This window comes from Castor canadensis, chromosome 19 (assembly GCF_047511655.1).
Source record: "Castor canadensis chromosome 19, mCasCan1.hap1v2, whole genome shotgun sequence".
Taxonomy (NCBI): Eukaryota; Metazoa; Chordata; class Mammalia; order Rodentia; family Castoridae; genus Castor; species Castor canadensis.
The window spans coordinates 42038797-42061276 of NC_133404.1; the positions used below are offsets into that span (position 1 = coordinate 42038797).

The 22480-nt window shown below is 55.2% G+C and overlaps 1 protein-coding gene across 1 annotated transcript; it reads right to left on the reverse strand.

The window, feature by feature from the left end:
* Nucleotides 1-17: 17 nt before the first annotated feature.
* On the reverse strand, nucleotides 18-21537 carry Man2a2 (mannosidase alpha class 2A member 2). Its single transcript, XM_020177420.2, has 25 exons — nucleotides 21335-21537; nucleotides 20909-21099; nucleotides 20220-20290; nucleotides 19859-20008; nucleotides 18173-18430; nucleotides 17957-18101; nucleotides 17680-17851; nucleotides 17167-17294; nucleotides 16778-16951; nucleotides 16192-16378; nucleotides 13547-13724; nucleotides 13116-13318; nucleotides 12775-12957; nucleotides 12503-12617; nucleotides 12229-12296; nucleotides 11892-12057; nucleotides 10884-11120; nucleotides 9920-10042; nucleotides 9518-9632; nucleotides 9144-9277; nucleotides 8877-9018; nucleotides 6744-6877; nucleotides 3847-4041; nucleotides 3579-3689; nucleotides 18-2940 (listed from the first exon to the last, which is right to left on the reverse strand). Exons 4-25 carry the CDS (start codon nucleotides 19988-19990, stop codon nucleotides 2788-2790), a joined length of 3453 nt encoding a protein of 1150 aa, XP_020033009.1. The 5' UTR covers nucleotides 19991-20008; nucleotides 20220-20290; nucleotides 20909-21099; nucleotides 21335-21537; the 3' UTR covers nucleotides 18-2787.
* Nucleotides 21538-22480: the final 943 nt, after the last annotated feature.

A 22480-nucleotide genomic window follows, 5' to 3' on the forward strand; every position in this document is an offset into this window, starting at 1 on the left:
ATAGTACACGTAAGACCTCCAGAGATAATATCCTTTATTCTGTTAGTTCCCTAGGTGTTCACAGGCTCTATCACTTGGTTACAAATCATATTCTAATGACACCTGCTGGCGCGCATTTGCTTAGCACCTTTTCCTCGAAGGATTACAGCTCACACTCTGAAGCCCCCATCCCCAGGCACTATGCAAAGCACTCAGTGTCAGTCACCTTTATTTCTCCCACCATGGTGTGAACAGGGTCCCATGAACTGTGTCCTGATGCTGGCTTAGACTCTGGAGGACCTGTAAGAACTTAGCCCTGTCACATTGCGTCTTCAGGTGGCTGCTTCAAAGACCTCAGTGACTTTCTCTGAGAACCCCAACATGAACTCTTCTCTTAAAGAGATTATTTTCTCCTACATCTGACATTTATAGCCTTTTCTTTTTAGGTGGCACTGGGGTTTGAACTCAGGGCCTTGCACCTGCTAGGCAAGCTACCACTTGAGCCACATCTCCAACCCTGACATTTGTGTTTTACCTGTGACGTAACCTACAGCCAAGAAACCTTCAGTTTTTTTGTTTTGGTTTTTTTTTTGGTAAAACCTGCTTATTTTTTTCCCTTATGTCTTTTGGGTTTCATGCTATGTTTAGAAAAGACCTTCCCACATCAGAAGTATAAAAATATTTTTGAGTGATTGTTTCTTTTCCCCTCTAGAACTAGTTTCTGTGGACATTGAGGTAGAGTCCTACGTCTGATAAATAGCTAGCTGTCTCAGGGTGCTGTTTATTAAATAATCCATCCTTTGTCCACCTCAGATGCTTCTTACCATATACTAAAGTCGCATGTACCTGGGTGTTTCTGGACCCTCCATGTTGTCCCACTAGTGTGTCCGACCAGGTCTGTCTGTCACACTGACTGAGCTCACGCTAATAGGACAGTCCAAGGCTCTCTGGGATATCTGGTAGGACGAGTGCCTTTCGCCATGATGGCACTGCCACCCAGCTCACCAGCATCACCACTCAGCACTGTCTTGGTGCTCCCACGCCTTTACTTACAAACGAGCTTCAGAACCTGCTGAATTCTAAAAAGTACCCAATCTCACTGGAATGAAATTGAATGCACGGGCTATGTGGGGAGGACCAAAATCCTTACAGGCACACGTATAGCAACTGGGGCAGCTCACAGGATGCCTTCTGGATTTTCAGTTCATTTCTTAGACTTCACAAGGAAGCAGCTTTTTTTTTTTTTTTTTTTTGGTTGTACTATGGTTGGAATTCAGAGGCCTCACGCTTGCTAAGCAGGTGCTCTACCACCTGAGCCAGGCTGCCAGTCCTTTTTTTTTGTTGTGATGGATTTTTTTCACGATAGGGACTCGAGAACTATTTACCTGGGCTGGCTTTGAACTCGATCCTCCTGATCTCTGCCTCCTGAGTAGCTCGGCGTGAGCCTCCGGTATCCCGTGGGAGGCAGCTTTACTGTGTACAAATAATGTCGGTTATAATTCCCCCCTCATCTGCCTTATCCTAGGGCCAGGACACTGCTAAATAAGTGTGCTTTTGGCTAGCTTCTAACCCTTTCGGGAACGCTTGTGGTGTTTGACTTTTTTTTTTTTTTTTTTGGTGGTACTGTGATTTGAACTCAGGGCCTCGTGCTTGTTAGATAGGTGCTCTACCACCCAGCCTTAACTGTCTGTTTCTGATGGAGACCACTGGATTAGGAGGTTTCTGTGTACTCTTAACTTACTAAGAGTGTTTAATAACGGATGGGTTTTAAAAGTTACCAAGTTTTACCTTTTCAGCATCTATAGTGTATTATAATTTTTTCTCTATGAATCAAAGCTGAAATGAAAGCTCTTGTTTGCCCTAGTGCCCCCTAGTTTAGTCTACACCTCCGTCGTGCAGCATGCCAGGAACCGAGTCAGCGTGTAGATGTCATGAGAAGGCTCTGAGGCCTGACTGGAGACACAGCCAAAGCCTTTTCAAGTGCCCCATGCTTTCTTTCCAGGGAAAGGAAGTCTGCCAGGACCAATCCCCCCATGACAGCAGGGAGCTCATGGGAACAATGGTGCATAGGATAAAGGGACAAAGAGGGGTCAGGTAGGATGGAGCCCCTCACACCTTTGCCACCACCCTGCAAATCAATATGCAGACCAAGTGCCTGGTTTGAAATGGGGGTTTTGGTGCCTGAAGCGTCTTATGACCTCTGGCCACAACGGTGTCTAGCAATTCCTTTCTGCCAGGCATGCAGGCCCAGTGGTACCTAAGAATGGAGCCAGCACAGGAGAAACTGGGGTTCCTTCTACTGTTCAACCCCACAACCTTTCTCCCACAGAATCACGGATCCCGCTCCTCACACCAGGACACGTGGACTTCACATCGCCACAGGGCTCCCCTAGAGCCAGCTCTTACCCTCAGTTACCTGGCACTGGGGCCTTACTCACCTGGCCTTCCTGACCTCTTCTGTCTGCCCCACTCCTCCTATATCCCATTCTGGGGAAAGGATAAGTGTCTGAGCCGTGCCCAGCTGGGCGGCTGCTCACAACCCAGAGCAGGGTTTGGCACTGGCCACTGTGACCCAGGACCTCCTCTCTCTCTTCTTACCAGCATCTGCCCTACCAGCCCACCACTGGGCGAGTGGCTTGCCCCAAACAAAGAAGCAACAATAAACAGAAAATGAGGGCAGAGCCCAGTCTGTCACAGTCTGAACGGCAGATCAGGACGGGATACCCAGTGTGGCTTGTCCAACCCAATCTTAGAGGTGAGAGAAAGGCAGACTCGTGGATGAACTTTCTTTTCAGGCCACGTGAGGCCCTAACCCAGGCGGAGGCGGAAGGTAGCAATCTCCATGGGCTCCAAATAGATGTCAGTGCTGTTGGCGGGGGAGGCCAGGGGGTACAGGAGCGTCAAAGAGGTCGGCTGCAGAAACAGTATATCCAGGCCATGGAAAAGGCTTCCCAGGGCTACCTGTGGAGGAGACAGAGACGCGGGCTGTGCTGGGGACTGTGGCGCTTCATCCATAGAACTTGCAGCCTCCTTTCAAGAATCTGATAGGAGAGTGGGAGGGAGGCAGGGAGGGGGTGCGGCTCAGGGGCAAGGCCCTGGGTTCGATCCCCAGCACCACCGAGATGCACTCAGGCATCTCAGGGTGGGAATTGTCACTCCACCCTATGAGGCTGTAGAGGACAGGGACCATGTCTTGGCTCACTTCTGAATCACTGGTCCCCCTGCAAAGGACCTGGCGTGACAGAGAGGATCCTTTATTAGCGACAGCTGATACCAGGAGTGGTGCTGTCAGGGGCAGCATGGCAGGTTTTGAGTTTTTTATTTCTGGTGTTTTCCACTTTGCTCAACACAGGTCTTGCCTCGGGGAACCTGTGTTCTCCAGCTCTGTCTTATCTGGAAATGGCCCCTCCAGGCCTCAGTAACTGAAAACACTGCCCCTTTCTCTCCAGAGAGCCTCGGGGTGACACTTTCTCCTCCCATCCAGCCGCCAAGCCCAGTCCAGTCCCTCCTCCAAGCTCTGGCTCTTGTCCCTCTGGGCTCAGCGTGGCCCTCCGCTCAGCGGGGGGGGGCTCTGCCTCCCACACCTGGGCGCTGCTCACCTTGCCTTGGCTCGTGGTGCAGTTGAAGCCCAAGTTCTTGGCCTGGAGGCCGCAGTCAAAACCCTTGCGGTGTAAGATGAGCGCCGTGTCTGCTGAGGGTGACAGGTCCTCCTAGGACGGGACAGGGGACAGGAGCGGTGGGTGCTACACAGCCCAGAGGCAACAGCAGCCCTGCCCAGGACACAGGGCTGGGACAGGCAGGGGTGGTGGCGGTGGTGGGGTCAGCATCTGGGTGGAGGGGCTCAGAGTCTGTGACTGTGACGCTCACCTCGGCCGGAAGCGTCCGCAGGTTGAGCAGGTGGAAGTCACAGGGCAGAGCGGAAGCCAAAGGGTGAAAGGAGCGCAGATCGGGGCCTGGGAGCCGCGTCTTGGCTACAGGCAGGGCCAGTGGCGGCGTGTTCAGGTACATGGAGGTCAGGTGGCTGAGGAGCGACGGGTAGCTGGTAGAGCGGTCACCTGGGGCCTGCAAGTTGGGCGGGAGACGTGGGTGAGGCTGCAGAGCCAGGATGAGGGGTCTCTGAAGGCGAGGCAGGGTAAGTGTACAAAACAAGTTCCTGCGAGCTTCCCAGATACCAGGCCTCATCTCTAACCCTCACACCCAACTCAGAGGGCTGTTTACTAGCCGTTCTTCCCTCTCCCTCTCCCTCTCTCTCTCTCTCTCTCCCTCTCCCTCTCCCGCTCCCTCTCTAGGACAAGTTCTCACTATGAAGCCCAGGTTGGCCCCAAACTCTTGATTCTCCTGCTTCAGCCTCCTGAGTGCTGGGATTATAAGTGTGTACCACCACACCCAGCTCTGCCATTTCTTCTCCACTTTTAGATTTTTTTTTTTTTTTTTGGCTTCCTAATGTGATCATGAGCAACACCTCATCACAGACAGACCCGCAGAGCAGGGAGCGGAATGGAAGGCAAACAGGCATATGCTTCCCTCTGGAGGACAGGCTTCTGTGCAAACTGCTCTGAGTCACCCTGTGGTGCCCAGTGTGACGCCACATTCACAGAACCAACCTGATGCCCATGGTCCATGCGGCCCTGCTGACTGGGGACAGGACGCCATGCTCACAGGCCTGTGGGGGCCTTCCCTCCAAAGCCACTGCTTCTCTATGTGCACATTTCTGTCCCTGGTCAGCCCTCCTCCCCACGGCCCAGAGTCTCACTTCCCCCTACCTGAGGTCCAGGCCCAGGCAGGCCGAGTGCCCTTCCACCCTCCCACCTCTGCGGTGACCTCAGGTTCTCCAGCTCCTTTCTCCTGCCCATGGTTTGGTTCAAGTTCAAGCCACCAAGGCTTCCTGCTTGAGCAGCCTTTAAATCATCACCCCTGCCTCGTCTCCCTTCCCACAGAGCCTCCCTGCTCCCTGCAGTTGGAGAGACATGTTAAGAGCAGAGTCCTGACAGGGTCTCTCCCTGCTCGGGTCCTTCCTTGGCCTCTAGGATAAACTCCAGGCTGTGCTCAGGCATCCGAGGCCTCTGCAGGGTACCCTGAGCTTCCACCACGTGTAGCCCAGCAGGGCCTGCAGAACTTTCTGTCGTAACAGGAATTCACTGTGTCTACACTGCCTTAACTCAGTAGCCACCAGTCACTTGGGGCTGCCAAGGACTGGAAATGTGGCCAGTATGAATGAAAAAAATGAATTATTTTATTATTTTTTTTTTTTAGTAAAAATGAATTTAATTATTTTGGCAATACTAGGTTTTGGGTTTTTTTTTTTTTTTTTTTTTTTGCAATACTGTAGTTTGAACTCAGGGCCTACACCTTGACCCACTGCACCAGGCCTTTTTTGTGAAGGTTTTTTTAGAGATAGGGTCTTGTAGAACTGTTTGCTCAGGCTGACTTCAAACCTGGATCCTCCTGATCTCTGCCTCTTGAGTAGCCAGGATTATAGGCAAGAGCCACTGGCACCAGGCTAAAAGTAGTTATTTGTGTGTTTTATTTTATTTGGTTTTTGTGGTACTGGGATTTGAACTCAGGGCCTCACACTTGCTAGGCAGGCACTCTACCACTTGAGCCACTCCACCAACCCTTTTTGTGTTGGTTTTTTTTTGAGATAGGGTCTTGTGAACTATTTCCCAGGCCGCACAATCTTCCTGATCTCTGCCTCCTGAGTAACTAGGATTACAGGTGTGAGCCACCAGTGCTCAGCAGTAGTAAAGTTTATTAGGAAAAGAATTTAATATAACCTGGGCTGGCGGAGTGGATCAAGTGGTAGAACACCTGCCTAGCAAGCTCCAGGCCCTGAGTTCAAGTCCCGGAACTACCAAAAAAAAAAAAAAAAAAAAAGAACCTCAATAGAATTTAGTATAACAGGATAAAAGTGGGGAGAAATGAAGAAAAAGGGAAGAAAAAGTTCCTGCTCCTTGTGCAGGAGATGAAAGTAAAGACCCGTAGTTCGTTTTAATTAATTTAAATAGCCACAGTGAGGCAGCCAGGCTGCTGCAGTCTGCAGAGTGAGCTCATGCTTTCCTGCCTCCCCGCCCTGGTTCCCACTTAAGTCTCATCTCATCCATCAAAGCCAAGCGTGGCTGACGCCTGCTCCGCAAGCTGCCCTTGACCTCCTCCGCTCCGGGATGAGTAGGACACGGTCACTTCCACGCTGTCCCTGTCCACACCCCACCTCCACTAGCACCGCGCACACACCTGTGTCCCTCTCAGCTCCTACGTGAGGAGCGAGTGAGTGGCTGGGCTCAGCCGGGGGACACCGGGCAGCAGGCTGCCAGGACAGCGCACCTGCTCACACGAGTGACCGGTCCCAGCGCTGCCCCTACCTCTCCGTTCCAGCTCCTGCTTCTGGGAAAGAAGCCCCTAAACATGGCTCTCAGTTTGGAGAAAAAGCCAGGCTAGTGGGGGCAAAGAAAGCCATGAGATAGCGGGGTTGGAGTTGAGGGTCAGGAAGTGCTGGCGTGGGGAGGGAAGATGAGGCAGCGCAGAGGAAGGAGGGGGATGAACATGACAGGGACACAGGTGGCAGGTAGCATGCTGGGCGAGGGTGTCGGTGCGTGAGATGGCTTAGAAAACTGGCAGACGTCCTCCTGCTGCAACCCAGGAATCAAGGCCCACTCTGTCCTTCCCTTGCCCTCCTCCACCTAGACTCCTTGAGTCCTGGACTGGAATCCGAGGGCCACCCCAGGCCAAGCTTGCTCTGGCTTCCTGGGTGCTAGGCCCAGATTTACCTCACTGCCCATGGTTCGCCGTTCCAGCAGGAGGCGGAAGTGGTTGCAGGTCATCTTGTTGTCCTTGAGTCCTTGGCCCAGGCCCCGGTTGTCATCCTGCATCAGCCGGCGGTCCAAGATCACTTCCAGCTGGCCTGGGGGGGTTAGCAGTGAGCGCCTGGCCTGTCACCCACAGCCCAGCACACACTGGACTTGGGAGAAGAATCGAACCTCACATCCTCAGGAAAGGGCCAGTGACACAGCCAAGCTGAATCACTCGGGAGAAAGCCACGAACCCTGGGAGGAGCCAAGCGTGGGGCCAACCTGTGCCCTTGTTCTACAAATAGGAAACAGGAAGCCCAGATAGGGGAAGGGGTGCTGACCCCGGAAGTTCACCTCTGTGACTCAGGAGTTGACCCAGGCCCAGGGGCCTGGCAGAAAACCCTGTCAGAACTGGCCATAACAAAACAGAATAAGGAAGCAGGTCAGGCGTGATGGCACACGCGTGTAATCCCAGCTGTTGGGAGGTTGAGGCAGGAAGATTGTGAGTTCAACACCAGCCTGGCTACATAGGAGGATGCAGTTTGAAACACACAGAACAAAAAGAAGAGTTTGATTTGGGGTGTACAGTGCCTCAAAAACCAAAGACCTAAGCCTTAAGAACTAAGGAAAATGTAAAGCAAACTAATCCCAAAGCACACTTGATGGACCAGAACGAGGAAACCAGAACAAGTCAGCAGACAAAACCAAGAGCAGCACCGTCTGTGGTGCTGCTGCTTCCTCAGGCTGGGCAGACGCGGTTGTGACGAAAACACGCTCTTCACAGGGACGGCCAGAAGGCCTGTCAGGCCAGACGGGAGCTCTGACGGCCTTGTCTGTCAGAAGTCGGGCTGTGAAGAGCAGGCCAGCCTGGGGCTCAGTGAGGCCTCTGGGCTGCCCTGGGGACAGAGATGGCAGAGGACCACTTCTGTTTTCTTTTCTGGCACATCCTGGGGAGGGGCTCCCAGCAAAGCTGGCGGATGTTGGGATGCAGGCTCCCCCAGCTCTCTTGAGAGGAGCCCAGGGCAGCTTCTCCCACGCAGAGAGCAGTCCTCCCTGTCATCTCCGCAGCCCTCACTCTGACTTCCGTACTTCCTCCATCTTTGTACCCTGAGCAGTCACAGCAAGCCATCCCCCAACCCTAAAATGGGGCCCTTGTGTAGAAAACAATCATTTCTTGACACACCACGTCCCCAAGGGGCAGAGGGAGATAACCAAGCAGGGACACCAAGCAGGCAAGGAGTCACGAGGTCCCAGCTGCTTCCGGCAGAGGACAGCAGAGCCACAGTCCTCCCTCAGGGCAGGCAGCCCGCACTTGCCACCACTCCACACGCACAGCCTCAATCCTGCAATCAGCTCAGGCCTCACAAAGGCTCCGTCCCATTCCCGAAGACCAATGGCCACCAAGACCACCCTTCACTTTGCCCTGGCTCTGGCACTCACGTGAGGATCACGAAGTGTGACGAGCTGGCCAGCTCTGACTCCAGGCCAGCGCCCCTCACACCGTTGTTTGGTCCTCAGGAACGTCAGCCTCTCTTTTACTGACCATTAGGAGAACAATATGAACTCTTCTCCTTTTCTAAATACTTCACTGTAACATTGAGTACGTTTTTCAAAATGTCCCTAATGCCTGGGAGCCGGTGGCTCACACCTGTAATCCTAGCTACTCAAGAGGCAGAGATCAGGAAGATCGTGGTTCGAAGCTCAGCCCTGGCAAATAGTTCCACGAGACCCTATCTCAAAAAACCCTTCACAATAAAAGGGGCTGGTGGAGAGGCTCAAGGTCTAGGCCCTAAGTTCAAGCCCTAGTACCGCAAAAAAAAAAAAAAAAAAATGTCCTCTGCCATCATTGGTCAAGACACACGTCCTACACCTCAGCTGAGTCACTGTTCAAACCTCAATGCTGCTTGAGAGGGTCCAAGAGGACACTGACCATTCAGCTGCCTCCACCAAGGGACAAGGTGACAGCAGCCTCCCTTCCTCCAATGCCGGAGCGTGACTGATGGGAGCGGCGGATGGCTGAGGCCTTCTCCAAGCAGGGGACGCCAGCAGAGCAGAGAGATCTGGGGCGCGGTGAGCATCACAGACCCTCTGCAGAGCTGTAACCCCACTCACCATCACCGAGGCTGGAGACACCCAGGGCCTGGGCAGAGTGCAACGTGAGGCGCGTCTGTGTGTCCTGGATGTAGGCCATCACGGGCATCGGGTAGAAATTGGCCTGCAGTGGCAGCTTCCTGAGGTATCGCCGTGGCTGCACCTGTGGGGCAAGGCAGCTGGTCAGGGCACCAGCACCACCTCCCGTTCCATCCCCCTTCTGGGATACAGGCCAAAACCAGTCCACGCCATGCTCTGTGGGGTCCACCGCCCAGCCCCGGGAGGCACCTGGAAGCCGTTGAGGTCTGTGAAGAAAGTGCCTTGGCTGTCGATGTCTGTGTGGATACGCAGGGCCAGCTCCTTATTGACATAGTCCCGGATGTCCACCAGGAACGACACGTCCAGAGACAGCCCCTCCACCCCTGGGCACAGGGACAGAGGGGAGGCATGGAGAGGCATGAGGTGAGCACAGCCTGTGAGACCGCACCAGAGCTGAGCTGGGCTCAGCCAACCTCTGGGGCACGTCCCCAAGCCCTTTCTCCAAGAGCACTGAGCACCCCCGTCTCAAACGGCACATCTGTGGGACAGATGTGTAAGCAGAAGAGCAGGAGGAGGGGCATGTCACACCTCCTCCGTGGCCCTTCCTCGTCCGCAGGGCTCACCTGGCAGGTTGTACAGTCGGACCACCTGACAGATGTGCTCATAGGACGTAATCACCTCTGAGAAGAAAGGGCCTTCAGTGACCCGCAGCACAGGGGGCTTCTTGGAGGTGTAGGGCTGGAGAAAGAGCAGGTGGCCACTGAACCCCCAGCACCGAGCACGGCAGGAGGTACCAGCCCAGGGTTGGGAAAGAGAACTGCTCATCCCGGCAGGCTGGGGTTTGATAGCCTGAGCTAAGCAGGCCTGAACCCACGGTTACGAGTTGCCCAGACCACTGACTCCACAGTGGCAGCAAAGACAAGGTCCCCCAGCAGGCAGGGGTCACCCGGAAGGAAGGCCTGGGCACCTTCTGTTGGTGAGGCCTCCCAGGGCCCAAGGGCTTTTGCGCGCCACCCTTCAGGTACCTTAGCCTCGCCATCAGGCAGGAAGAGGTAGGCTCCACTCTTGTCTTTGGATGAACGGGTACCATAGACAAGGAACTTCATGTCCATCCGCTGCTCCTCCTCCTCATCCACCCTTCGGATGCTCTGCCAAAAAACACAGCCCTGACCCCTGGCCCCACACCAGCACATCAGGCCTGCCCCCGGGAGGGCTCGGACGAACTTCCCAAGGAGAGCATCCTGAAGCCTGGTGCCACAGTTTGGACTTTGAGTGACCTCCAAAGGCCCACGTGTTAAGGGCTTGTACCCAGAGTGGCGCTACTGGGAGGTAGCGCCTTCAAGACGTGAGGACTAGTGGTGAGACACTTTTTTAGGGGCTTTGTGGTGGTACTGGGTTTGAATTCAGAGTCTTGTGATTGCCGGGCAGGCGCTCTAACACTTGAGCCGTGTCTCCAGCCCCCTAGGGGAAATTTTAGGTCATTTAGAGGCACATCTTTGGGCTGGCAGAGTGGCTCAAATGGTAGAGTGCCTGCCCAGCAAGCACATGAGGCCCTGGGTTCAAACCCCAGTACTGCGAGAAAGAAAAAAAAAAAAAGAGAGAGAGAGAGAGCGAGATCTCTGAAGAGACAGCGAGACCACTCCTTTCTCTTTCTCTCTCTTTTGCAGCCTAGTGATGATCTGCTATGTGCTCCCCACCACAATGTCCTGCCTCACCAAAAGCAATGGCTCTCCCCAAACCATGGACTAACACCTCCAAAACTGTGAGCCAAAATGTCTTTTCACTTCATAAGCAGATGACCTCAGGTATCTGCTACAGCAACAGAGCTGACTACCATGCCCAGCCGCCCCACGCTGTTGGCTTGGAGCCAAGATGGCCCACACCCAGGTCACTGTCAACCAGGTGGCAGGAGACAGCGCTGGACAGCCCTACCCATGCACACGCCCTCCTCTGAGCCCTGGCCCTTCCCCACCACCCCTGGTCCTTTACCCTGAGTTGCCCAGTAAGGCCCGAGAACCAGGCCTGCACGTAGCGGTTGCTGATGGCAAAGTCGCTGGAGCTCGAGTCAATGATGCGGAGGGGGAACGCCTCGTGCCTGCTGACAGACAGCTTCAGGCCGTGCAGGTAGACACGCACAGAGGAGGGCAGCGTGTGGTGCCCGTCCAGGCCCAGCTGCAGCTGCAGCACGCTCAGGCCCAGGGCTGGCAGGCGGATGGGCACAGACACCTGTGAGCACAAGGCGGGTGAGGAGTCCAGGCTTCTGTCAGGCGTTGGTTACAGGTGGAGCCTGGGATGCTGGTCCTGGGGTACTTGCTTACCAACAAGAGCCTGAACAAGTCCTTGTACCCACGAGAGCCTTTGTCCCCAACTCTGAAAGTGCCCTTCTTGCCCATCAGTCTTTGTCAGTCTCAAATGATACTTGAAAAACTATGAAGTGCTAACCACACAGTAAGTTTTTAATAAAGCTGGGCGTGGTGAGGCATGCCTATAATCCCAGCACCGGAGAGGCTGAGGCAGGAGGATCGTAAGTTTTTGAGGCCAGCCTGAACTACAAATTGACACCCGATCTCCAAACAAACAATAAAAACATTCAATAAATATTTGTGGCCTGGCAGTGCATGCCTGTAATCCCAGCTACTTGGGAAACTGAGGTGGAAAGGTTTGATTCCAGGAGTTCCAGACCAGCCTGGGCAAAACACAAGACCCCATCTCAAATAAAGAAATGATAAATATTTGTTGAACGAATGGATGATGGGATATTTCTACTGTCATTGTCAAACTAACCTTCCACATTTCTTTCAAGGACAGACTTAAACCCCAAGAGTGACTATCTCCTGGACAGCTTCCCTCCCCAGGACACTGTCCCCACCCTGGAGAATATGCAAGGCAACAGCAGAGCAAGGGGAAGCAGGTGTTCATGGGCAGTGAGGCCCCAGGGACAGGCCACTGACAGGCAGAGCCAGCTGAGGCTGGACCACCTGCTGAGCCCAACCTCACCTGGTAGACATCAGGCACCACGTCAGTGGCAGAGCGCCAGTGCACACTGATCTGCACGGCCAGGGGCTGACCCTCTTCTGAAAGGACTTGCACCCGTGGTGAGTTGACCAACAGGGACACCACACTGAGCCGCTCCTGTTCCAGTGGGTTGAAGAGCACCACAAACCTGTGGGTGGAAGGTGGGCTGACCTAGGAGGCTGCTGCCACGCACCTTGGCAGGGCAAGAGCGACAATCAGGGCTCGAACGTCCGGGGAGGGGTGGTCAGTGTGGGGTAGAAGTGTGCCTGGGAGCCAGAGAGCAGCTCTGCCTCTCTGCACCTGGCCTGGTCTGGCTCACCTGGGTGAGGAATCCAGCTGGATCACTGTGCGCTCAGGCAGGGCATCGTGACTTAAGCGGGTGTCATCCTGGAGTCAGGCGAGCAGGAAGGGAAGAACCATGGTAAGGCTCTGCCTCCTTCCTACCCTGGCCTGTTCTAGACATGGACCACCAGCTGCCCTGGGCACAGAACTCCCACCCCCAGACAGAGAAGGAAAAAGAAAAGTAGCACCCTCAGACAACCGCTCTTGGGATGGCATCACACACACCAAGCAGATCCAGGAGGGGGGCCCACCATTTGAAGGAAGGGTGCCTCAGGGTCAAAGTGGTAGGTCTCCTTGTCTCCCAGCACCAGGTAGTGAGCTGCATTGATTGTGACCTGCTTCAGGCTGACGAGTGAGCGTAGAAGCCTGTGGAGGGGACAGGAGAGGAGACAGGGAGGAGACAGCCAGAGGGAGGCTATCCGCTCTGCGCTCAGCAGCCTCCCCACCGACCAGCCCGCACCACACATCCTCTCCTTGGGACAGTGCGGAGCTGCCAGGGGGATTGGAGAGGGCTTGTAGCTACCTGACCCCGTAGTCCACCACTACTGCCTCCTTGGCAGTGCCGGTGATGGCGTCATGGTGCTGGAAGAGCCCTAGGGTGCGCCGAGCTTCTGTCAGGAGGGCGAAGTCAGACAGTGGGTACTGCCCGGCCAGTCCCGAGCGACGGGCGTGAGCCACAGCCAGGCTGAACAGGATCTCTGCCCCCCTGCCCAGAGAGAGAAGTCAGCCGCCTGCCCACTGCACTCTGGGGGCCACCCACACTGTGCAGGCCACATCTCCCTTCCCACCACCCCTCCATCACCTCGGCCGCCTGTCAGTCCAGCCTCTCCCTGAACCCCAAAGGCGGGGAGGTGGAGGTCTCACCGCAGGTGGGCTTCCAGGACTCGGTCCAAGCTCTTGTAGAAAGGCCGGGACGTGTAATAGCCTGTCCAGTAATGGTCCTCGCGGTCGGCATAGGAGAAGAAGTCCCCGCTCAGCACGGGGAAGCCCGGGGGCCGGGCCCCTGGCTCCACCCCTGTCCTCTTGTACAGAGCATCAAAATACTCAGAGAGGGTGCCAAACTGGGCCTGCGGAGACCAAACCCCAAATCCCATCAGCTTCAGAGCCTCTGGGGTCTCCGGCCACCAGTGCTGTAATAGGGTGAGGGTGGGGACAGGGCTCGTCCCCAGCAGCGGGCAGTGAACCGCACACCCTGCCCTCCTGGGCTAAGAAGCTAGGGAGTGGGGAAGAATCCTGCCTGGGACCGTCCGGGACCCTCACAGGGGACCCCTCCCCAGCTCTGCGCCCCTGCGCACCTGCACGTGGAGCTGCGGCTTGCCGTTGAGGAAGTCAAAGAGCCGCTGGTAGTTGAGGAATTGAGCGTCCCACTCCTGGGGCTTGTCATACCGGAAGTCGTCTCCCAGGGGTACCAGAAGGACATTGCTTTGGAACAGCCGGGATTTCTTCCGGTACTGGTCCAGCAGCAGGGCCGCCCTGGAGCAGGAAAGGACACAGGACCAGCAAGAAGTCCCAGGGTTAAAAGATCACTGAAGGGGGGTGGGGTGGCCCCAATAATGTATACACATGTAAGCAAATGTAAAAACTATAAAATAAAATGAAAAAGATAAAAGACCACCGCAGCCAGGCGCCATGGCTCACGCCTGTAATCCCAGCTACCCAGGAGGATCGTGGTTCAAAGCCAGCCTAGACAAATAGTTTGCAAAACCCTATCTTAAAAAAATCCATCACCAAAAAGGGCTGGTGGAGTGGCTCAAGGTGAAGGCCCTGAGTTCAAACCCCAGTCTAAAAAAAATCACTGAGCAAAGCCACTCTGAGACTCAGCCTCTCTGAAACTCACTACTCAGAAGTTGTTTGGCTCAAGGATGGACACCTCTTAGGACAGGAGTCAGGTTCTGGAGGACCCAGTGTTCTGAAGACTGGGGAGCTGTGATCGATGGCTTCCATCCCTGACTCCACTTCTGCTCGGTGACAGCACACAGTCTTCAGTCATCAAACCAACAAACCGTGCTCCCGGCCCTCTGAGTTTTTCTTCTACCTACCTGGCCCTACAGAACAGTTCAGAAACTGCTCACTGGCAGTTCTCTGCCAGCGCCTCGAGTCAGGGGCCCCACCTGGCATACAGGAGCTGGGGCGGGAGGTGACTGGCAAAGGAAAGACAGAACCACCCTTCTCAGCTGGCCTGGCAGCCCCAGGAGCCGTGTGCATTTATGATGGCCTGTGTGGCAACCCCCAGCGTCACCCACTGACACGGTAAGTTACCACGGGGTGTGTGTGGTGTTAGACTGACTCCAGGGTCTTGCACATGCTACCATTGAGCCACACCCCTACCTCTCATGTCTGCCTTCTGAAGCTGAGTGGAACCCTACATTCCTACCTCATATATCCCATCAGGTTTGGGAAGCCAGGTTCCAAAACTGCAGCTCCATTCTGCCTGCCCTTGAGCCATGCCACGTGGCAGTGACCTTGAGACTCTCTGCGTTGAGATTTCTCCAGGACAGCTCCACGTGGACACAGAGTGGCCTAAGGCAGGTAACTAAATCTCTGCTCTTAGAATAGTGCCTGGCACATGGCAAGAACTAGATAGAAATTTTTTTTTCATCTATATTATGAGTAAAAGTCGATAGAAAAATGGACCTTTTTTTTTTTTTTTTTTTTTGGTGGTACTGGGGTTTAGAACTCATGGCCTCATGCCTGCTAGGCAGGCACTCTACCACTTGAGCCACTCTGCCAGCCCTAAAATGGAGCTCCTTAGCACAATTTAGCAGCTCCCTCCTTTTTCTAAGCCAGCTGGCTAAGTGGCACATTCTGGGCCTCGTGGCTCAGTCATTACTCTTACCGGACTGTGCTGGCCCAGCTTGTACCTCTCCATCTTGCTCTCAAGAGAGGACTCCTCAAAGACCACCGCCCCCGACTTGTCCACCCATAGCCTTTCAAAGCAGGAAGTGCGGTCTCTCCCCTGGCTCTTCTCCACCATCTGCGGCCAGCAACACAGGCCACAGCCGGGGCTTTAGGAAAAGCCAAGTGTTCACTTAATCGCCCTGGGTGTACGCCTGCAATCAGCATGGAGATTTCTGGAAACAAAAGACCACTTTTCCAGCTGGTCACATGCTTTACCTCGCACAGCAGCGTGGAAATCTGAGTATGGCTTCATGAAAACCAGTTCAACTTGTTTTCTTTTTTTTTTTCACCCTAGTGTTTTGGAGACAGGGTCTCACTGTGTAGCCCAGACTTGCCTTGCCTCCTACTGCTGGGATTACATGCGTACACCACCACACCCAGCTCAACTGGTTATGGTCTCAAGGGTCTAGCGAAGTCATCCTTTAAAGTTCACTTAACCAGAACACAGTGACACCTTTGGGGGTCCCCTAACTATTCTCTCAAAGGTCTGTTTTCTCAGAGGCTGGAGGCTGTCTGGCACGACTGAGTGGATCTGAACAGGTCCTAGGTCCACAGAACACAGGCTTTGTCAGGCCAACTTTGAGCCAAATGAAGGCCCATTCACTTGAAGTTTGTAAGAAACTGAACCACTTTAAGAGTCGTGGGCTGGTGGAGTGGCTCAAGCGGTACGGCGCCTGCCTAGCAAGCATGAGGCCCTGAGTTCAAGCCCCGGTACCGCAAAAAAGAACTCGTTCACCTCTGAGGGAGTTGACTGACTCTAGCAACGTGTTTGAACACTGGGAAACATACTCACTGGGGGAGAACAAAGGCGTGCTGGGCAAGGTGGTTCTTTAGCACCATTCCAGCTTCCAGGGAGACAGTAAGGAGCCCCTACTGTGGCTGCTGAGGACCTGAACTCACCACCCACGCCCCCCTCCACCTTCCAAAGCAGCTTGTATTATGCAGCGCCCACGTGACAGAGCCGACCAGAGGCCGGGTCTCCTGACTCCGCTGGGCAGCAAAACCAGCAGTGCACGCCCAGGCCAGGACTGAAAACACATACCTGTCTGCCACATTGGCCTCTGTAATGGCCCGGGGTGGCACCTTCCAAGGGCAGTTGATGCGTCCACCGGGCAGTCGTTTGAAATCAAACTGGCAACAGATCTTGGGATCTGGGCCGCACGTGTGGGGGACATCATAGCTGTAGAAGGGCATCATGTGGCAGAAGATGTCTGTGCTGGCGTCCGAATCTACAGGAGACACCCCATGGGTCAGCCACCACAGGCAGCTGGAGAGCTGGGCACAGGGACGTCAGGAGGGCGTAGATCTCTGAGGGCTAACGGTGGCCCTGAGAAGACTGTGTCTGGACTTAGGCCAGAGAGGACGGGCAAGCCAGGGGTCGGAACATGGGGGTCCCAGAGCCTCTAGCTCCTTTGTGGGAGGTACACAGGGGACCCCAGGCCCTTGGGGCAGACAGCAGGCCCTGCAGAGGCCGGAGGTCAGCGTGACCCTCCCCTAACCTGGAGGAGAGAGGCTCTGGCAGTTTACCTTGAAGGACAGGGGTTGGGAGAGGACCTTCTTTCTGATATCCACGCCCCTCCCCAGCGGAGGCCTTACTGCCACGACCCCTCCTCCCGACCTGGCCTTACCCCAGGCCTGCCGCCACATGAACTCCAGGCTGTGGGTGGCAGCAAAGTGCTTCTTGATGACATAGTGGACCCTCTGAATCAGCATGCTGGTCAGGTTGGAGCGGCGCAGCAGGTAAGGCATGGTGGAGCTGTGTCCAAAGGGGTCCACTGCCCAGCCAGAGCGCGGGGCTGCACCTGAGCAGGGCATGGAAGCCAGAGGGCCTGAGCACACTGGGGCCTAGCCTCCAGCCTCCCAGGCACTAGGATCCCAGTACCTTTCTTGACAGGGAGAGGACGGAGGTCATCACACCAGGCCTCATTAGACTAGAAGGGAAACAACCCCTGCCAATCCCTGTGCCTCGTCACACCTTGCCACACTACTGTGTGCCCAACTACGAGTCTGGACTTACCAAGGTTTCTCTCCAGCCACTGGTGTCCCTCGATGAGTTGGTCAATCAATGCAAAGTAGTGGGAGTTGGCCTCATCTGGCATCACCCAGCCTCCCGTTGCAATCTCCAGCTGTCCATTCCCCACCAGCCTGAGGACAAGGACTTGCACTCAGGTCAGGCAGGCACCCTCACCCGTTCTGCCAACCAAACGACGCCTGCGTGCCTTGGCCTCACCAGTTCACCCAAACACAGGACCAAGAGCACAAACACCCGCCTTTTCCCTCCAGCCCACCCTGACATTGTCCTGGCGCTGCTTATCTTGGAGCCCCTTCTGTGCTCTTGGGGGGAAGCCCCACGCTTTCACTAGCTCTCCTAACAAACACGGTGACCCTCAAACACCACTCATCGTCTCTGCCGCTGCTCCGTGCCTCTTCCTAGCACCCCGCCAGCCACAGTACGAGGCAAGAGCAGCCCACCCAGTCCAGGGCTCGCACGATGGCCGTCACACGCTCCCACACACACACTGCCACCGACCTTCGGACTGCTGCTCTCTTTTGGGCATTGATGTTATCCCACCACTTGGCGAAGAAGGAGACCTCTGCCCACAGGAAGCGTCGCCGGGGGTCCTCCTGCAGCTTGGACACCATGCTGTTGAGGATGTGCTGAGTCTGCTCCGTGTAATACTTGTCAAAGGTCTTGATCCAGCCTGGGGATCAAGGAGGCCACCAGCTTCTTCAACTCCCCCCCCCCACCTTTGCCCTCAGAGGGCCCGCCCCACACACCCTGGCTCCCACACCTGCTGGGCCCTCACCTGGGTCGTTGTGAGAGTGAGGTACCACGAACACCTGCAGGTCTTCGGCGTCCCAGTCGCTGGGGCTGTAGGCGATGTCGAAGCCCTGCCTCCACACACCGCCCTCCACGTTGTCAAACGGCAACTCCTCTGACACGGTTAGCATCTGCCAGGCAGGAAGGCAGCTCAGTGCCCCATCCTGGCCACTGCAGGTCCCTGCCAGCTCTGACCCCTTACCTGCAACTCTGGCTTCTGGCCCCGGCTCCCCAAAGCAAACTGGCAGTCCTGGGGGGAGATGGAGAAGAAGCTGGGCCGGGGCTCCGGGAGCACCGCCCAGGAGCCATTGGCCGTGTGGTAGGGCAGCAGGGCGGGAGGGCCCTCTGCGTTGGCCGTCAGCTCCAGCACGGAGTCTTTGATGTGGCTGATGATCTCATGGTTCTCCTCCAACAGCTGCTCCAGCTGCTCGATGCGATTCTGCAGCACAGAAATCTGGCTCTGCAAAGAAACCAGAAAGCTGTCACCCGCAGCTCCGCACACTACGGGGAGACTCTTTGTTTAGGGCCTACCACCTGAGGTCTGACTGTGACCCCTCTCTTCCCAGTCCAAGCCAGACTGCAAGCCTACAGGGACCAAGTGCTCTGTGCACAGAAAGCTCCATCCACTTGGGTTGGAAGAGCGTCACTCCAGCTCGGACGTGACAGAATTCATCAATGCGCTCAACTACCTGTGTTCCGTGTCTAGAGCATGGTGCAGAGGACTAAGCTGGGACTGAACGAGAAAGAACGCTGAAATGGACCAATATCCCTCAAGCACTCAGGACAGAATGACAACACACATTGCCATTTTTCTTCCTTTTTTTTTTTGGTAGGACAGGATTTTGAACTCAGGGCTTTGCGCTCACAAAGCAGGCGCTCTACTGCTTGAGCCACGCCTCCAGTCCATTTTGCTCTGGTTATTTTGGAGTTGGGGGTCTTGTGAACTACTTGACTGGGCTGGCCTCAAACTGCAATCCTCCTAGTCCCCCAAGTAGTTAGGATTACACGTATGAGCCACCGGTGCCCCATTTCTTTCTTTTTGCTATCACTGTTTTTTGCTTCCTACTGGGGCTGGGGGTATAGCTCAATGGTAGAGTGTGTACTTAGCATCCACAGGCCCTGAGTTTGATCCCCAGAACACCCCCCCCAAAAAAAAAGACAAGGAAGAGCTGGGCATGGTGGTCCATGCTGTAATCCCAGCTACTCACAAGGTGGAGACTGAAAGGATCTTGATTCCAAGCCAACTTGGGCAAAAGAGTTAATGAGGCCCCATCTCAAGCAATAAAAACTAGACATGGTGGTGCACTCCTGTTATTCCAGCTTCTCGGGAAGTGTAAATGGCAGAATTGTGTTCCAGGCTGGTCAGAACATAAATGTGAGACTCTATCTCAAAAACAAGCAAAACAAAAAGGGCTGGGGCCATGACTCAAGATGTGGAGACTGGCAATCAATCTAGCAATTGCAAGGCTGAGCTCAAACCCCAGTATTACTCACACAAAAAAACCAAGCAAACAAACTAACAAAAAGCCACGGAAAGAAAACCTGCCTCTTAGAAAGGAATGTTCCTGTCTGGGGTGGACAGACATGGCTCTCCACCCAAGTCCTGGCTACTTCCTATGAAGCGAAGCTGAGCCCTGATTGTTCACACCTGTAATCCTAGCTATTTGGGAGGCAGTGATTGGGGGGGATGTAGGTTCGAGGCCAGCCTGGGCAAATAGTTTGTGAGACCCCTATCTCCAAAATAACTAGAGCAAAATGGACTGGAGGTGTGGCTCAAGCTATACAGCACCTTCATTGGAAGTATGAAGCCCTGAGTTCAAACCCCCAGGCCCACCAAAAAAAAAAAAAGAAAGAAAGAAAGTCAGCTCAGCAACCAGGCAAGACTCACCCGGGGAAAGTTCCCACCATTCTGGTGTCTGGTGGGGTCATGCTGCACCCTGTCCAGCATGAGGTAGAGCGAGAAGACTGCTACACAGAAGATGGCAGCTCCACACACCGTCACCTGCTTCTTCAGCTTCATAGTGACCCCCAGACACACCTGCAGGAGGGAAACCGTCTGTTCTGGCATGCCCAGTCCCTTTGGTGGTCTTCCCACACAATGCTCCAATAAGTGCCCAATGTCTGTTCCCAAGGAGAACTTACTTGCTTGACTCCAGAAAGGGCAAGCATCCCAACACTAGCTGTGACCCTCCCCCAACCCTGATTTGATTATCTTGGCTAAGATCCCAAAAGCACAAGTAAGTACACACCTGGGGCTCCTCCTGCCTGTGCCTGGAAGCTCTGCTCCTAAGACGGAGCTAATGCACCCCCTCAGCCGACGCTGTAAAAAACCGGTAACAATCCCAGCTGTGACCCACAGCTCGCTATACAAACTCCAGATTGCAACCACTTTCCGTGGGGTGTCGGATAGTGCCTGTCTTACTCCTCCTTTCAGATGAATTCACACTGGTCTCTGCTTGACTTAATGATAGAGCAAGAAGCCAAGAAGAAGGGCATGCCTTAGCCCTGTCCTCTTGACCAGACAGGCACTCAGCAGAACAGTGCCTGGCACGGATTCTGTCTTGGTAAGAATGCAGCATGCATTTCTTTAAGAAAGAAAGACGCGGACTGGAGGTGTGGCTCAAGCAGTAGAGTGCTTTGTGAGTATGCAGCCCAGAGTTCAAACCCCAGTCCCACCAAAAAATAAAAAAAGAAAGAAAGACGCTAATGTTTGCAGCACAAAGCCAGTTCTGCACGTTCTCCCTGTCAGTACTCATTCCTGCAGTGCAAAACTTTCAGCCCTGGCTTAGGGAGCACTTAGGGGACCCCTGGGAAGCCAGCAGTGGTACTCAAAGTCCCCTGCGCAGGGTCAGGCCGAGCACAGCTGCTCGGCTGTCAGGCATCCTCAGAGGATCAGTGCCCGCTGCCGCCGCCCGCTGGGCCCCCACTTGCCACTTGCCTGCAGGGCGGAGGGAGGACGCGGGCTGTTGAGCCGCGCATGGGCGGGACCGCGGCGGTTCGCGGGCCCTGCGGCCGAAGAGCTCTGTCACCTCTGCGTTGTGTCCTACTTAGCGCGATCTGATCGCGCTCGGGAGCCTTGGGCAGTATTTTTAGCTCTGGGATGCTGGGTCCCGGCCAAAGTGGGCGGAGCTGGGGAGCGAGAGTTGGATCGCAGCAGGACAGGCACCTGCCGCCGGGTCTGCCACGGGCCCAACCCCCCTCCCGGCCTCCCCGGCCGTCCACCCCCACCCGCGCTGGCGCCCCGCAACGACTGCACACCAGGCCGGGCCTCGCGCCCCGCGCGCGCCGCTCGCGCTCCTGTCGCCCAATCCCGTCCCCAGCCAGGGCAGCTGGCGTCCTCCCCCGCGGCCGCATGGCCCGTTACCGTCCACGGCCGGCCTCTCCGCGTCGCTCGGGGGCCCCCACCGGCCGATCCACCGCTCCTCACATCCCCGGGGACCGCAGGCCAAAAGACGGACGTCCGCCCCGCCGTCGTCCCCGGCTTGGCGCACCGCGGCCGCGCTCCCGCGGGGCCAGGGCCACCAGCGCGCTCCCCTGCGCCCGGCCCGCGCCCGTCTTCCTGCCTCCCGCGGCCGCCAGGCCGAGCAGCGTGCGGGGCGGGGACAGCCGCGCCGCGCCCCCTCGCGCCCGCCCCGCCCGTGCGCCCCGCGCGCCCCGCGCCGCCGCCCGCCCCGGCCCGGCCCGGCCCGGCCCGGTCAGACCTGGGCCCTGCTGTCCGCGCTGCAGACCCCGGGCGGCTGCGGGGCCGCACTGCGCAGCCGCCGATCCCCGGGTGGGGCGCGCAACTTTTCCCTGAATCTTCCTGGAGTGGACCAGACTAGTGGCGATCGCGCATCGCTCGGCCCCGGGGGCCTCGGATTTCCGGAGCGAAGATGTCTGGGCAAAAGGGGGTGATGCCTCCAGATGGTGCCACGTGTTAACCGAGATCCCTTTCCGCGACCCTCTGGTTCCTGCCACTCCGGACATAGGGTCGCTCCTTTTCCTGGGCATCTCTGTTATACATATTTTCATATATATATACATATATGTGATTGTATCATAATACAATTATGATTATAATATATATACATATATATGATTGTATTATATAATATAAATAATTTAATAAATATATAATAATAGAATACATATAAATACAATAGAATATTATATATAGTATTATAATACAATATATAATGATATATATATATATTTTTTTTTTTTTTGCGGGACTAGGGTTTGAACTCAGGACCTACTCCTTGAGCCACTCCATCAACCCTTTTTTGTGATGGGTTTTTCAAGATAGAGGTCTCTCAAACTATTTTCCCCGGGCTGGTTTCCAACGTGATTCTCCTGATCTCTGCCTCCTGAGTAGCTGGGATTATAGATGTGAGCCACCAGCACCTGGCTGCTGCTTGATGAATTTTAATAAATGTATGGGCTGTTGATACAGCTCAGTGCTAGAGTGCTTGTCTAGCATGTGCAAGGCCTTGGGTTCGATCCCCAGTACCACACACACACACACACACAC